We start from the raw sequence: 13,400 nt of genomic DNA on the forward strand, positions 1-13,400 counted from the left end.
CACCATTTGGGGCCCCTGCTCTGAGCAGGACACACCATTCCCATATTTGCTGGCTCAGGGAGGGAGCAGATGAAGCTGCATCTCCCTGCCAGTCAGTTGCCACCCCCGGAGCACTGGACGGGGCCTGAGGCATCGCAGGTCGGACCCACTCTCCCAGGGCCAGGCTTCCCCGGACACAGCTTGGAAGCTGTTGGGCATCATAAATCTGAACCACCTTCTGTCTGACCCCACTTTACTCTTCAGAAAAGTGATAGTGATGGTAAGAGCCACCTTCCCAGGGCTCACGTGGGGATGTCCTTTCAGCTAGTATATGTGTGTGTGAGAGTGTGTGCATATGTATTAATACACACCAACATCAGATGAGACATCACCAAAGTACTGTAAATGTCTGTCCCCTACAGAAAATCTGCATTCCCACCTGGTCATTTGTCAGATATAACAGACATGCTCTTGAATTTGCTAAGAGAACAAACTCCAGGAGCCCCTCCTCCAAAAAGAGAAAGTGCTGAGGAAGCAAGTGGTCCTATGGCCTGAGTTGCCCCTTGCTGTGGGGAAGTGTAGCCCCATGGTTAGCTGCTCCCTGGATCCAGGACCCTCAAAGCATGCTGGGAAACTCTCACTCAGCACAGAGGAGGACTGGCTTCTCATCATGGCGAGCGTTTTATAGAGGGACCACACTCCGGCGCAGGAAGACACATTCTATCCAAAATGAAAATAGGGGAAGGATTTTCTAATGATTTTGCTTTTTAATTGTTAATACTTTCAATTTTGCTACTTTATTTTTTATATTTTAGAGCTAGTAGCTTCTTGGAGGGGGTCTTACCAGTATCTGGAGTTCTTCCCTGCATCAAGAAGCTCAACAGCTTGATGGGTAAACCTGCCTGGGCCGCCACCACCATAGCAAGCTGTGTGACCCTTAGCATGTTTCTCACCCCCTCTGAGCCATCCCTGCTGCATCTACAAAGTGAGAGAGCCTACTTCCCAGGGCCACAGTGAGAATTATTCGAACTGGCACTGGCAAAGCCCGTAGGACTACACTTAGTCGATACTAGTTGTATTAGTTTCCTTAATGTTGCTGAAACAAATCCCCACAAACTTGGTGGACCACAACAACAAATTTATCCTCTTACAGTTATAGAGGTTAAAAGTCCAAAATCAGTTTCACTGAGCTAAAATCAAGGTTTCAGCAGAGCTGTTTAGTTCTAGAGGCTCTAAAGGGAGAATCGTTTTCTGGCCTTTTATGACTTCCGGGGCTGCCTGTGTTGCCGAGCTCCTGGCCCCTTCCTCCACCTCCAAAGCATCGCTCCAACCTCTTCTTCCACCATCACATCATCTTATCTCTCCTGCGGTCAAGTTTCCCTCCGCCTCCCTCATAGAAGGACACTTGCGATGGCATTTAGGGCCCACCTGGATAATCCAGGATCATCTTTCCATCTCCAGATTCTTGTCTTAATCACACATGAACAGTCCCTTTTTGCCACAGAAGGTAACATGTCTACTGGTCCTGGGGTTAATTTTTGGATGCCTCTGGGAGCCATTATTCAGCCTCCCATACTGGTTATTATGGTGATGTTGTCATTAGCCAGTAGAAATTGGGCAATAAAATGTCTCAAAGGCACATTAGCAGAGGGGCAAAGGAGTCTGAGGGCAGGACGGAGAGTGTGGGAGGGACATTTCATTTAGTCAGCATTATTTCTAGAGAGCTTGCTATGTTCCAGGTAGTGATTTAGCCATGAATATACAGATAAAACCCTGGTCCTTCTGAAACACCCTTAGAGAGGAGCACCTTCCATTTTACCCTCTCTTCTTTTTGTCCCTCTCCTACCCCAAAAAAGTGGAGAAAAGCAAAAGAAGAGACCTAAGATGTATTGAGCCCTGACTAAGTGAGTCACAGCCTCTGAGAGAAGTCCCACCCTGTCCTCAGTTACAGGTCTTCCCTGGCAGGGCCCACCTGGCAATCCATTCAGCCCTGGGGCTCCTTGAAATAAATGAAAACATAAAAAGTCTCAGCAAAGAAACAGAAGATACAAGGAAGAGCCAAATGGAAATTTTCGAACTGAAAAATATAATAAATGAAATAAACTGAGTGGATGGGCTCAACTGAATAATAGAGAGGACAGAGGAAAGAATCGGTGAGATGGGAGATAGAACAATAAAAATTATATGCTCTGAATAAGAGAGCCTCAGGGACCTATGGGACTATATAAAAAAAAAAACATCTAACAGAATCTGGGAAGGAAGGAACAGGCGGATAGGACTGAAAAGTACTTGAAGAAATAATGGCTGGAAAGTTCCAAGATTTGGAAAAGACATAAATCTACAGATTCAAGAAGCCAAGTAAATCCTAAAGAAGGTAAATTCAAAGAAACCCATATGAAGACACACCATAGTCAAACTTTTGGAAACTAAGGAAAAATAAATAAATCTTAAAAAGCAGTGAGAGAGAAATGGCACTTTACCTGTAGGGAAAAACAATCCAAATGACATCAGATTCCTCATCAGAAACCGTGGTGGCCCAGAGGCAGTGGCACCTTTTTCAAGTGCTGAAAGAAAATAATTGTCAACCCAGAATTCTATACCTGGTGAAAATATCTTTCAGGAATTTACTGTAGATAAGTCAAAATGTAAAACCAGATGAAGAGTTTCTTCTAAAACTAAAACATGCCACTACTACATGATTCAGCAACTGTACTCCTGGGCTTTTATTTACACCAGAGAAATGAATACTCACGTTCACACAAAAACCCATGCACTAATGTTTATAGCAGCTTACTTTGTCGAAGCCAAACCTTAGGAACAACCCAGACACCCTTCAGTGGGTGAGTGGTAAACACACTGCAGTACATCCACACCATGGGTCACTGCAGCGACAAGAAGCAGTGGAGTATTGACACCCTACAACATGGATGAATCCACAGAGAGTTCCACTATGAGCAGAGCCAGTCCCAAAAGTTTACATACTGTTCCATTCCATTTATATAACATTCTTGAAATGACAAAATATAGACGTGGAGAACAGATTGGTGATTGCCAGGGGTTAAAAAAGGGGTGGAGATGGGCAGGAAATGGGTGTGGCTATAAAAGGCCACATGAGGAGGTCTTCGTGGTGATAGATGTTCACATCTTGACTGTATCGGTGTCCACATCCCGGTGGCAACCTTGTCACATAGTTTTGCAAATGGTTGCCTTTTGGAGAGACTGGGTATAGGGTACACGGATCTCTCTATATTTCTTACAACTGTATGTGAATCTGCAATTATCTTTCAACCACAAGTTTAATTTTAAAACAGAAAGCAGTTCAGACTCTGGGCATAGAACAAATTATTATCATCAACTATAATTGTGTGATTTCATTTCATTTTCTGACTAGGTCTTTATTTGGCTTCTTATGAAAGTGAGAGCCCAGAGAACCACTCAGAAAAAGAGAGGTGGAAAACTCTAAGGTTAGTGTGTGTGCCAAGACAGAGTAGGGGTGTGGTGGAGGAGGGTGGGGTGTTTGGGCCAGGATGGGGCTGAGGGACTTCATCAGTACCCAAGTCATCAGCCTCCTGGGAGCCCCACCGGCCACAGAGGGGGAAGGTCAGGTCAAGGTCTTGGGGTTGGGGCAGAACTCAAGGGCTGGGTAGGAGAGAAGTTTCAGACCATGACCCCCCATGACTGGTAGCTGCATCTGCAGTCAATCAAGATGTGTGTCCCAGGGCTTAGAACCCCCAGTTGGCATTCCGATGCGACACACACCACCTCCTGCTTGTTCAGCCTGTTAGCACAAGGGGTGGAGGTTATGATGATCTTCAGTGGTGGGCTCTGAACCCTGAGCTGAGAGCATCGCATGACACCCTGCCAGGTGGAAGGCACCTGTTGAGGAGGTGACACTCTGGAAGGAAATGTGACCACAGACTGGGTCTGTTTAAACCTGCAGGTCCTCTATTTTGGGGAAGACGTGAGGGGTCAGAGCCAGAGGAGGAGGAGGAGGAAGAGGGAGATAAAGTCCGTGGAAGCCTTCGATCGCAGCCCTGCCTCCGCCGGCCTGCGGGCAGGGAGGCCTGGGCCCTCGCTGCTTTGCAAACTGTGACCCCATGGCCTGGCACCCCCCACAGTGACTGTGCAGCTCAGGAAACCATTCTCCACCTTTTGTGGGACCCCAGCCCTGGCAGGGCCCAGGACCTCCTGATGTGTGGGTGGCACGTGCCTCTGGGGCCTTGCCTTCAGGACAGTGTGGTCACATTGCTGATCAGTCTGTTCATCCTCAACAAGGACCACTCTCACTGGGTAACTCATGCTATGGAAGCCGACACCCAGTCTGCTGCCAGGTGGCCTGGGAGCCTCTGCATCTCCAGTAGGTATTACAGTGATGGGAGAGGGGCCAGAGCCCACCAGTGGCCCTGTTGTCCTGCAGAGGGCCCCTCCCCTGCCTTTTGAGTTGAGTTGGTTTCTGCAGCCCCATGAACCCTCTTTCTGGATCCTGCTGGAATCAGGGAATAGCTCTCTGGTGACAGCCGGGACGCCAGTCAGTAGGACAAATTTGAGTCATGGAGTTGACAACATGTACAGTACATTGTAAACTGTAGAGTTGGTATAAACACGTTCGTACACACCCTGCACATCCTTGTCCACATTGCAGCTCTCACTGCAGACTTCTGCCAGAACACAGACTTGGGACTGGTGTGGCCTTGGGTCAGGAGGGGCCGTGGGGAATGTTTCTATTCCATAGACCACAGGTCGTGCTGTCAGGGCCTAGTGTGTAGTAAGTGCTTGATAAACCTCTAATGAACAGATACCCACAGCCTTGCGAGCAGTGAGACACCTCTCTTGTTGGGGCATGAGAGGGAAGGGGGAGTGATGAAGCCGGGAGGTGCCCTCAGCCTACCATGAGGCTCCTCCCACAGGGCCCCCACTCAGCCCCCCATACACTGAGGCAATTTTCTGTGCCAGGAAGCAGACAGGCCACGGAGTTGTGACCAGATTCCCCAGCCGGAAGTCAGGGAGTGTGAGATGCACCTCATTCCTGATCAAAACCTGCTAGGCAGAGAGTCAAAGGGGGGAAGGGGTGTTGGAGGTGCACCAACCCACCCTGGCTGTCACCCAGCCACGTCAGGCCGCTTAGGGGCTGGGCCCTGCCCAGTACCATTCTGGCAGCACGGCCCTGGTCCCATCTGAGGGGCAGACAGAGACAGGGCAACCAGTAGCCCTGGTGCCTACCCCACCTTGGGGCATTCTGCCTGGTGAACCGGAACCTTGGGAGGTCTCACAGGCCCAACAGCCTGACGGAGGTGTGGGAACGCTGTATCTCAGGGTTAAGCAGGCTCTGTTTTACACCTGACCAGCCCACCCCTTTCCATCTGAGATCCAAGAGAGGGTGAGTAGTGCAGGGAACAGGCTCCAGCAAGCCCAGGCTCCACCCTACTCAGCTCCTGACTGGGCCTGGACAGGGCCCTTGGGCCAAACCCAAGGAGCCCTGGGGGTCCCAGGAAATGGCTAGAAGTACCACCTCATCCTCCCATCCCCAGCCAACACAATTTCTTAGTGCCTGGCTTCCCTTGGAACAAAGTTCAACGGGACCCCTGCAGATGTCGGCAGGGACTATCACTGCCTCCCGGTCACACTGAGCACTGTCTGTCAGAAACAGGGGCAAGTGGCACAGAAGGGGTTAGTGGCCTTGGAGACACATGATGGCAGCTCCAGGGCTCATGTCCTGGGAACCCTGGGAGGCCTGCTCAGGGCCCAGGTCTTGCCAGAGGAGGCTGTCCCCTACCTCAGCTACAGGGAGACAGGACTCTCTGGAAGGGGCTCTCAGGGCCCAGGCTTTGTCAGTCACCTGGCTCCATCTTATTCCTGAGCAACTCAGTGCAAGAGCCTGTGAGGAAACTCCAGAATGTTGAGTTTGGGGGTGGCAAGTGAGGCCAAAAGGCCTGGGGACAGCTGGTCACAGTGCCCCTTCCTGCCTCAAGCAGTCTGTTACCCTGGCCCAGGATCCCAGCTCTCTCTCCAAGGCCAGCCCCTACCTGCCTCCCACGGCCACACTCCCTGCAGCCAAGGCCCAACTCGGTCTTGGTCTTTTCTGTCTCTCGCAGGGAGATTGCAGGGCCCCTCCCAGCTGTGAGGAGCACGAGGAAAGAAAGCCAGAGGCAGCGCGGCAGGGCCCACAGCTGAAGCTCTAGTGGTTGCACCAGGAAACAGGTCAAGCTCGTTGGTGCTAACAGAAGGTGCAGCTGGCACTGCTGCCCTCAGGCCGGCAGCCCCAATTCAAAGCAAACACCCTTTCTCGTTTCCTGCTTCTGTGGCCTTGCACATGCTGTTCCCACTGCCTGGCATGCTGTTCACCACCTTGTCAATTTAGACAGAGCTTTACCTCTGTGGAGGGATTCCTGACAGGCAGCCCCTTTCTGCACACCTGCTCCCTCCAGCTTGCTGGCCCCTTGGCAGCCCAGTGCCGAATGGGTGTCAGGGGAGGATGGTGAGGTGAGGCCTAGGCTCACCCCCTATTGGGGGAGGGTGCAGGATAGAGAGAAAGAGGCAGCCTACAACCAACCTCACAGAAGATGCTGTGCTGGAGGACTCAGGTTGAGTGCACTTGTGTCTCAGGTTGGTACAAGGTGCCCTTAAACCTGCTCCCTACCTCTCTGAGCAGCCACAGGGTACCAGACCTGTGTAGCCCAGAGGAGTGCCTTCCCACAAAGCCCACCCTGCAGCCCCCGGGTATAGACAATGGTGCCCTTTCTCCCAGTGCTTCCTCAGAGCCCAGAAGGGGATAGCCCCTGCTCAGAGCCACATGGACAGCCCTTAGCCACTTCTGGGACTCATGGACCATCCGTGTGGAGGCCCATCTGCCATCCTGGTCAGATGGCCCACAGATCCCCATCAGGCGGGGCCTATGCCTATGGGGCAGGTGTCAGCAGAACAGTTGGTGCCCAAGACTGTTGCCCCTGAGCCCAGCTTGGTGCCAGATGATGCAACCCTGACCTGCAGCACAGGGTTTGAAGTGGCAGCTCAGTGACGCAGCGGGCGCCTGGGCCTCGGGTCTCCAGGGCTGCCAGCAGCCCTGCTGTGCCAGAAGGCCATGGCCATGGTCTCTTCTTTGTTGCCTGGCATTTTTTTTTCTGAGCCCTTCAGGGAGGGAAGAGTGAGGGAGGGGGGACAGAAAGACCTAGCTGACTGGGATTTGCCTCAGAGGCTCAGGCCTGGCTGGGGTTCAGAAGTGATTCATTCTCACGTGCATGATCAGGGTCCTCTAAAGCTCTTGCCCCGCATTTCTGCATCATTCGAGGACCCTCGACCATCTCCCACACCCCACAGTTCCCTGCGAGGGCATCTTGTCGTGACTAGTGACTTGTCTCAGAAACCCAGCCACAGCCAGGCCTCTGTGGAAGCCTGTTCATCCTGCCTGGCAGCCCTCCACAGCAGGAACCTGATAACCCCAGGGTAGTTCTCAAAGTCACAGCCAAAGCCATCCCTGGTATGCCACAGATCCTTCCCCTAACAACTTGGGGACATACAGTGCCAGTGTGGCCCCTCAACCCTAAGGCCTCTAAAGCAGGCATCAGGCCTCAGGTGGCTGCGTCCCACCACATTGCAGGGCTCATATTGTTACCGGACAGAACTGGGTCCAATTACTTAGTAGTTTCCAGCTAAAGTACAACTCCAAGAAGATTTTATAAGGAACTTTATTGTGAGCCAGCAAGCAAGGACGCACCAAGAAGACTTCCCCAAAGCAGCGTGTCCCAGAACAAAGGATGGATTGATTCATCTTTATTCCGGGAAATCCTGCCTCAACACCAAGGTGAGCTTTGTCACACGTAGAGATGGGGACATTCTTGCACATGCGCAGTTAGAAGACGAGGCTCTACATCCCACGATTGAAAATAGTAGGAAATCTCCACCCCTTGAGGAGACTTTAGTATTATAATGAGGGTATAAGAAGGTATGTTCGTGAGGAGGTAAGTAGAAGGTCTTCTAGGACACTTCCGGTGGCCTCAGGCAGTTTGAGATGGATCCACCCCCTCGTCCTGCAAATCATGCTGGGCTTGTTCCTGAAAACCAGACCTGGTAATGTCAAAGTCAGGGATGGCTCAGGGACCAGATGTAGCTACACAAAATTTATGACATCTAGGTTACTCTAAGTGGGTCTGCAGGTCAATCTAAGCTAAATTATGAATTCTAAATTAAAGCTAGTGTATGCTGGACTCCCTGCTAGGCTATATGTGTAGGTCAGGTTAAAATGTGAAGTTCTCAAAGGAGGCGCCCACTCACAGCACCCTAAGCAATGCCCTCCCCAGTCTCTAACTCTCCAACAATATGCCCACCAATGGCCAAGGCACCATAAGTTATGTAACTCAGTCAACAACTACAGTTGGGGTACCTCTCAGCTGAAAGCTCCATTTCACCCCAAAACTCAAACACTCCATCGTGAGTGCCACGCCTCAGACCTGGCAATTTACACATAGCTTAACAAACCCCACAAAGTAGGTGCTGTCACCATCCCCTTTGGCAAGTGACAAAATGAAAGCTCGGAAAGCAACACCGCTGCCCAAGGACACCCAGCTCACAGGGACAGGCCTAGGCCTCCCGGGTCTGTCAGCCTTCAGATGGTAAAGCCAACACTCCTGAGGGCCTAAGGACCCCAACTAGCCTTCCGCTCTTCTAGCAAGCACAGGCACAGCAACACACAGCTTTTCTCCTCTCCCTCCCCCTCGTCTTTGGAGGGCTGCTGAGCCCGCTGGTGTTCCCCGGTGTTTCAGGAGTGCCCTGCAGTGTCTCATATATGCTCAAAGCAAAACCTCCCCCTGCCCCAGCTCCCCTACTGCACACACCCCTGCCACCGCCACACACACACATATACTGACCCTTGCTTGGCAAAGCCCTGCCTTGTCTCTAGCAGCAGAAGAGAACAGGCCTGACTCCCCATCATGCCATCATTTGTCACCAGGAATCTATGTTATAAGCCTCTGTTCCCATTGCACAGTCTCTTCAGTGAAATAGCTTCATTTTCACTCCCCAGGACTCTGGTGGAAGACCAGGGTTCCTGGGCCAGGGGACAGATCCAATAGGGAGACCTGGAAACACATGCACGGGATGTCGCTCACTTGGCCACAGCTGGGCCCCTGCCCACAGGCAGAGCAGAGCACCTGGTGCTGTCTTTCTTTGTTGTCCAACTTGGACCTCCAGCAGGACCAGAGAGACGGGAGATTAACTGTGACAGAACAGACCTTAGGCACAAGCTAGAACCTCCACTGCTGACCAATGTACCTGACCAAGTGGGCAAGTAGGAGGAGTTTAGCAGAGAACAGGAGATAAGAAGCCAGTGGAGCAGGAATCAATGGCAGGAAGGGCCAGCAGAATGACCCCATTGTCAGACCAAGGAGCTTGAAATTTACCTTGAAGGCTGGTAGGGGCAGCAGGGGCTGGTAGGGGAAATGCATTGAAGAGTTTAAGTGGGGATGTAATAGTTCATTTTATGTGTCAACTTGATTGGCCTATGAGGTGCCCAGATATTTGGTCAGTTTTCCAGGTGTGCATGAGGGTGCTTCTGGGGGAGATTAACTTTTGAATCAAAGGACTCAGTAAAGCAGATTGCTCTCCCCATGTGGGTGGGCCTCATCCAGTCAGTTTGAGGCCTGAATAGAACAAAAGGTGAAGTAAAGGAGAAGTTCCTCTCTCAGCCTGACAAGTTTTGTGCTGGGACATGGTTCTTCTGCCTTTGGACTGGGATTTACACATCGGCTCTCCTAGGTCTCTGGCTTGCACACAGCAGACCTTGAGATTTCTCAGCCTCAGTAATTATGTGAGCCAATTCCTTATAATCTCTCTCTCTCTTTCTCTCTCTCTCTCTCTCTCTCTCTCTCTCTCTCTCTCTCTCTCTGTCCTATTGGTTCCTCTGGAGAACCCATACTAATCCAGGGGGCAACAAGGTCAGTTTTAGAAAGATCTCCCTGATACTTTTTAACCCAATAATTCTACTTTTGTAATTTATCCTAAGGAAAAAAATCCAAGGTTAATACATGATTTGCATAACAAAGAAGTAGCTAATGGTTGCATTACTCCTGTTCTTGTAACAGCAGGTAGGCTATGCTACCTAGCCCAGCCAGAGCCTGGAGAGCCCACCTGCTGAGGAGACACACCTGAACCTCTTCTTGGAAGCCAAGCAGGAGAGTGGTGTGTTACCCTGGCCTTGTGTGAGTGCATGCCGGATGGGCTAACAGTGAAGGACAGCAATAAGATCTGTTCAGCCTAGCGATGTAGAAAGCTTTTCAATCAATTTACTTACTTCTATCGGTTTTGTGGACAGTTACATCCTATTCATTTCAATCATGATTTACTTTTTTGGATTAGAACATAAATAAAATGGTTTGGTTTAAATTAAGGTCTGTTAACACTAACATATACAGCCTCTCTGTGTAGGTCTGTCTTTATAGTTAATTGCTGGATCTCACACCCCAAGGCATTTAGCAGGCAGACCTACTAGGAGGCTGCTGAGGTGTCACAGGTGTGAGAAGAAGATAGGCTGGACCAGACTGTGGCAGTGGAGGTGGCAGAAGGTGGCCAGATACATGTTGATGGTAAAGCCAACAGGATTTGCTGATGGAGTATAAGTCGAATGTGAAAGAAAGGGAGAGGTTAAGGCTAACTCCAAGGTTTTTTGGCCTCAGCAAGTGGAAGAATGATGTTGCCATTTGCTGAGATGTGGGAAGCTGGGAGTGGGAGCAGATTGCAGAGGAAAACCAGGAATTTGTTTTGGAGCATGTTCAGTTTGAGGTGTTCATTAGATAACTCAGTGAGGACAGACTGGAATGCCATGATTCCAGGGTTCATGGGGAAAATCCGCCCGGATATATAAATCTGGAAGGCTCCCATGTGTGGGTGGCTTGTATAACCAGGGGCCTGGACGGGGTGTCCGTCTACAGATTAGGAGACAGAGAGAGGACGACTGAGGCCCGAGGTGTCGGAATGTTTACAGGTTGAGGAAATAAGGCAGATCCACCAACGGACATTGAGAAGTTTCTAGAAGATAAGAGGAAATCTAAGGAAGAGACGGAAGCTGAGAGTAGAAGAATCTAGGAAGATGATCAGCTGTGTCAAATCACATAAGACAAGAACCAAGAGTTGATCTTTGGGTTGTCAGTAGAGATGCAACCGATGGACTCAAAAGGAAGTGCGCCAAGGAAATGTTGCAGGTGCAAGTCTGAAGATGATTCAAAACAGAATGGAAAGATTAACTATTTAATAGAAAAATAGGCAGGAGATAAAAACAGTTCACAGAAGAAGAAATGTGAATGGCTCAAACACGATAAAAGATGCTCGTGGGTAAGAGAAACAATCCACTTTATTTAAAAGACATCACAGTAGCACACACTTCCTATCTCTTAGAGTGACAGAAAAATAATTGTAACATTATATGGACAAAGCTGGGGAAGCAGGCATTCCAACATTGCTATTTGGAGGGCAGAGTGATAATTTCCCATGGAAGTGAACTTGGCAATGTGCATCAGAGTTACAAATATATGTGTGTGCTATGACACAGCAGTCCCACCTCTAGCCTTTTTCTTACCATCATGCTCATATGTTCCCAATAAGTGAGCCTGCACAAAGCTGTCACTGTGGCATGGTTTGATAACACACGATTGGAACAATGTGCATGTCAGTAAATAGGACACTGGTTGGATCAACCCCTGCACTGCCTTGCCATAAATACTGCAAGCTGTAATGAGGACACTCAGAGTGAACATGTCACACAGCAAGGTTTAAAAGCCAGTGGGATTTTGGCATTGTTTGTGACCATGGCACGGCCTAGCCTATCCTAACACAGTGACATACACACAAAATAAAATAAAATTTGAATTAAAAATAAAAAAACTCGTATCCATCTGAATCTAGGCAGGAGAAAGAAACCACTAAATTGTTTGAACAGGCAAAGTTTAACACAATGAATCCTAAAACCATAACAGGGGATTGAAATGCCAAGGGGTTGGCTCGTAAAAAGAACTCTAAAGAATAAGAGAATATTATGAAGAACTTCAACTTCGTGCTTAAAAATGACAACATGAAAAAAATGGCAGATTCCTAGGAAAACGGAAGTCATCAAACTGAGGAAACTGAAAAAATCTGTATAGGCCAGTAGTCTTGAAGTGTTTGAGCAGCTCTGCATTCCGTCGTCTCAAGGAAAGGCATTTCGTCCTGGGCTACTCTGCCAGAACTCATGTGGTTGTGAATAGTAGGGATCCAGCACAAACTGGCCCCAGCAAAATTGCAAAGTCTTTGGCTCAAGGAACTGGAAAGTCCAGCTCAGCAGTGGCTTCAGGCCCATCTGCACCTGTGCTGCTGTCAGAAGCCTGTTCTTTTCTCTTGGCCTGGTTCTGCTCTCAGGCAGACCCTCCCCAGATGGGTGGGGGTGGGCAGTATAACTCTCCTCTCCGCTGCAGCTCAAGGCTGTCCCTTCATGAGTTTGGAAGCCCTCCTCCCCAGAAATTCCAGCAAGGATCTCAGAACACCTCCTGGCAGACCAACCTGCAGCACGTGCCCACCATGGGCCCTCTGTCAGCAGGGGAGCATGATGACTTTTGCAGGTCCCTGGCCACTGGTGCCTTCGTGGGCCCCTCCCTCCATAAGACATATTTTAAAATACATTTTACAACTGTATTGGTATAAAGATGAATATAACCTTGGAACCCTTAAAAGGTCATTTTTTCTTTTGATTTTAAATAAATTAAAACATTTCTATAAGCCCCATGAAACTATTTTGGGCCCCAGGCAGTGCCCTTCATGCCCATAGGATAAGTCAACCCTGCATGACCAGGCTAGGGCCATGAGCTCTCCTTGAACCTAACAGTGGGGCTCACCCAAACCAATGAGTTCCACAAAGAAAATTCAAGGGTCTTTCACCCAAAAAGGGAATATGTGAAGTGGTTCCTTGTGGTTCACAGGAAGGACCTCTTTTCCTGGAGACCTATCTGTTTGAGAGTAGAATTTACAGGCTCTATAGAAAATGCAGGCTGGACAGCAGACCCAGGGCTGAATCCATTCATTCGTTCTTTGAGTCAAATTTCTTTGCATATTAAAACTTTCAGTCTAATTAGGAGGTATAAACAGAGCCTGTAGCACTTTGGCAAAGGAGGGGACGGGGACACACCATATTTCAGTGTTTTTAGTGTTTCCTTAAACTTTGAATTAGTTGCCTTCCACTATATGCATCCCTTTTACCCTCTCCTTATGTTAAAGGTTGTTCTATGTATTATACCCACACACATTGCGAAACCTATCTGTTAAATTTCTTCTTTTAACAGTCATTCATATTTTTAGAGAACTTAAGAGGAGAAAAATAGTTTCGTATATTTATCCAGATATTTAGCATATCCAGTGCTCTCCTTTCATTCTCAAAGTCCCAAGTACCCCTCTAGTATTATTTCTCT

At 49.2% G+C, this 13,400-nt stretch overlaps 1 protein-coding gene across 3 annotated transcripts in view; it reads left to right on the forward strand.

Moving 5' to 3' along the window:
• The window catches only part of RASGEF1C (RasGEF domain family member 1C), a 76,888-nt gene extending 63,975 nt beyond the window's left edge, over positions 1-12,913 (forward strand). The window contains exons 13-14 of one of the 3 annotated variants that reach the window (XM_016147754.2): positions 3,371-3,443; positions 3,920-12,913. In XM_016147754.2, the coding sequence (XP_016003240.1) occupies positions 3,371-3,443; positions 3,920-3,944 (98 nt within the window). In that variant the 3' untranslated portion in view covers positions 3,945-12,913. Of the gene's footprint in view, positions 1-58; positions 733-794; positions 1,021-3,370; positions 3,444-3,919 lie in introns of those variants that run through there. The other 2 variants (XM_016147755.2, XM_016147753.2) reach the window with 2 other exon arrangements.
• The last annotated feature ends 487 nt before the right edge of the window (positions 12,914-13,400 follow it).

The sequence above is a fragment of the Rousettus aegyptiacus genome, unplaced genomic scaffold (genome assembly GCF_014176215.1).
Source record: "Rousettus aegyptiacus isolate mRouAeg1 unplaced genomic scaffold, mRouAeg1.p scaffold_m13_p_7, whole genome shotgun sequence".
Taxonomy (NCBI): Eukaryota; Metazoa; Chordata; class Mammalia; order Chiroptera; family Pteropodidae; genus Rousettus; species Rousettus aegyptiacus.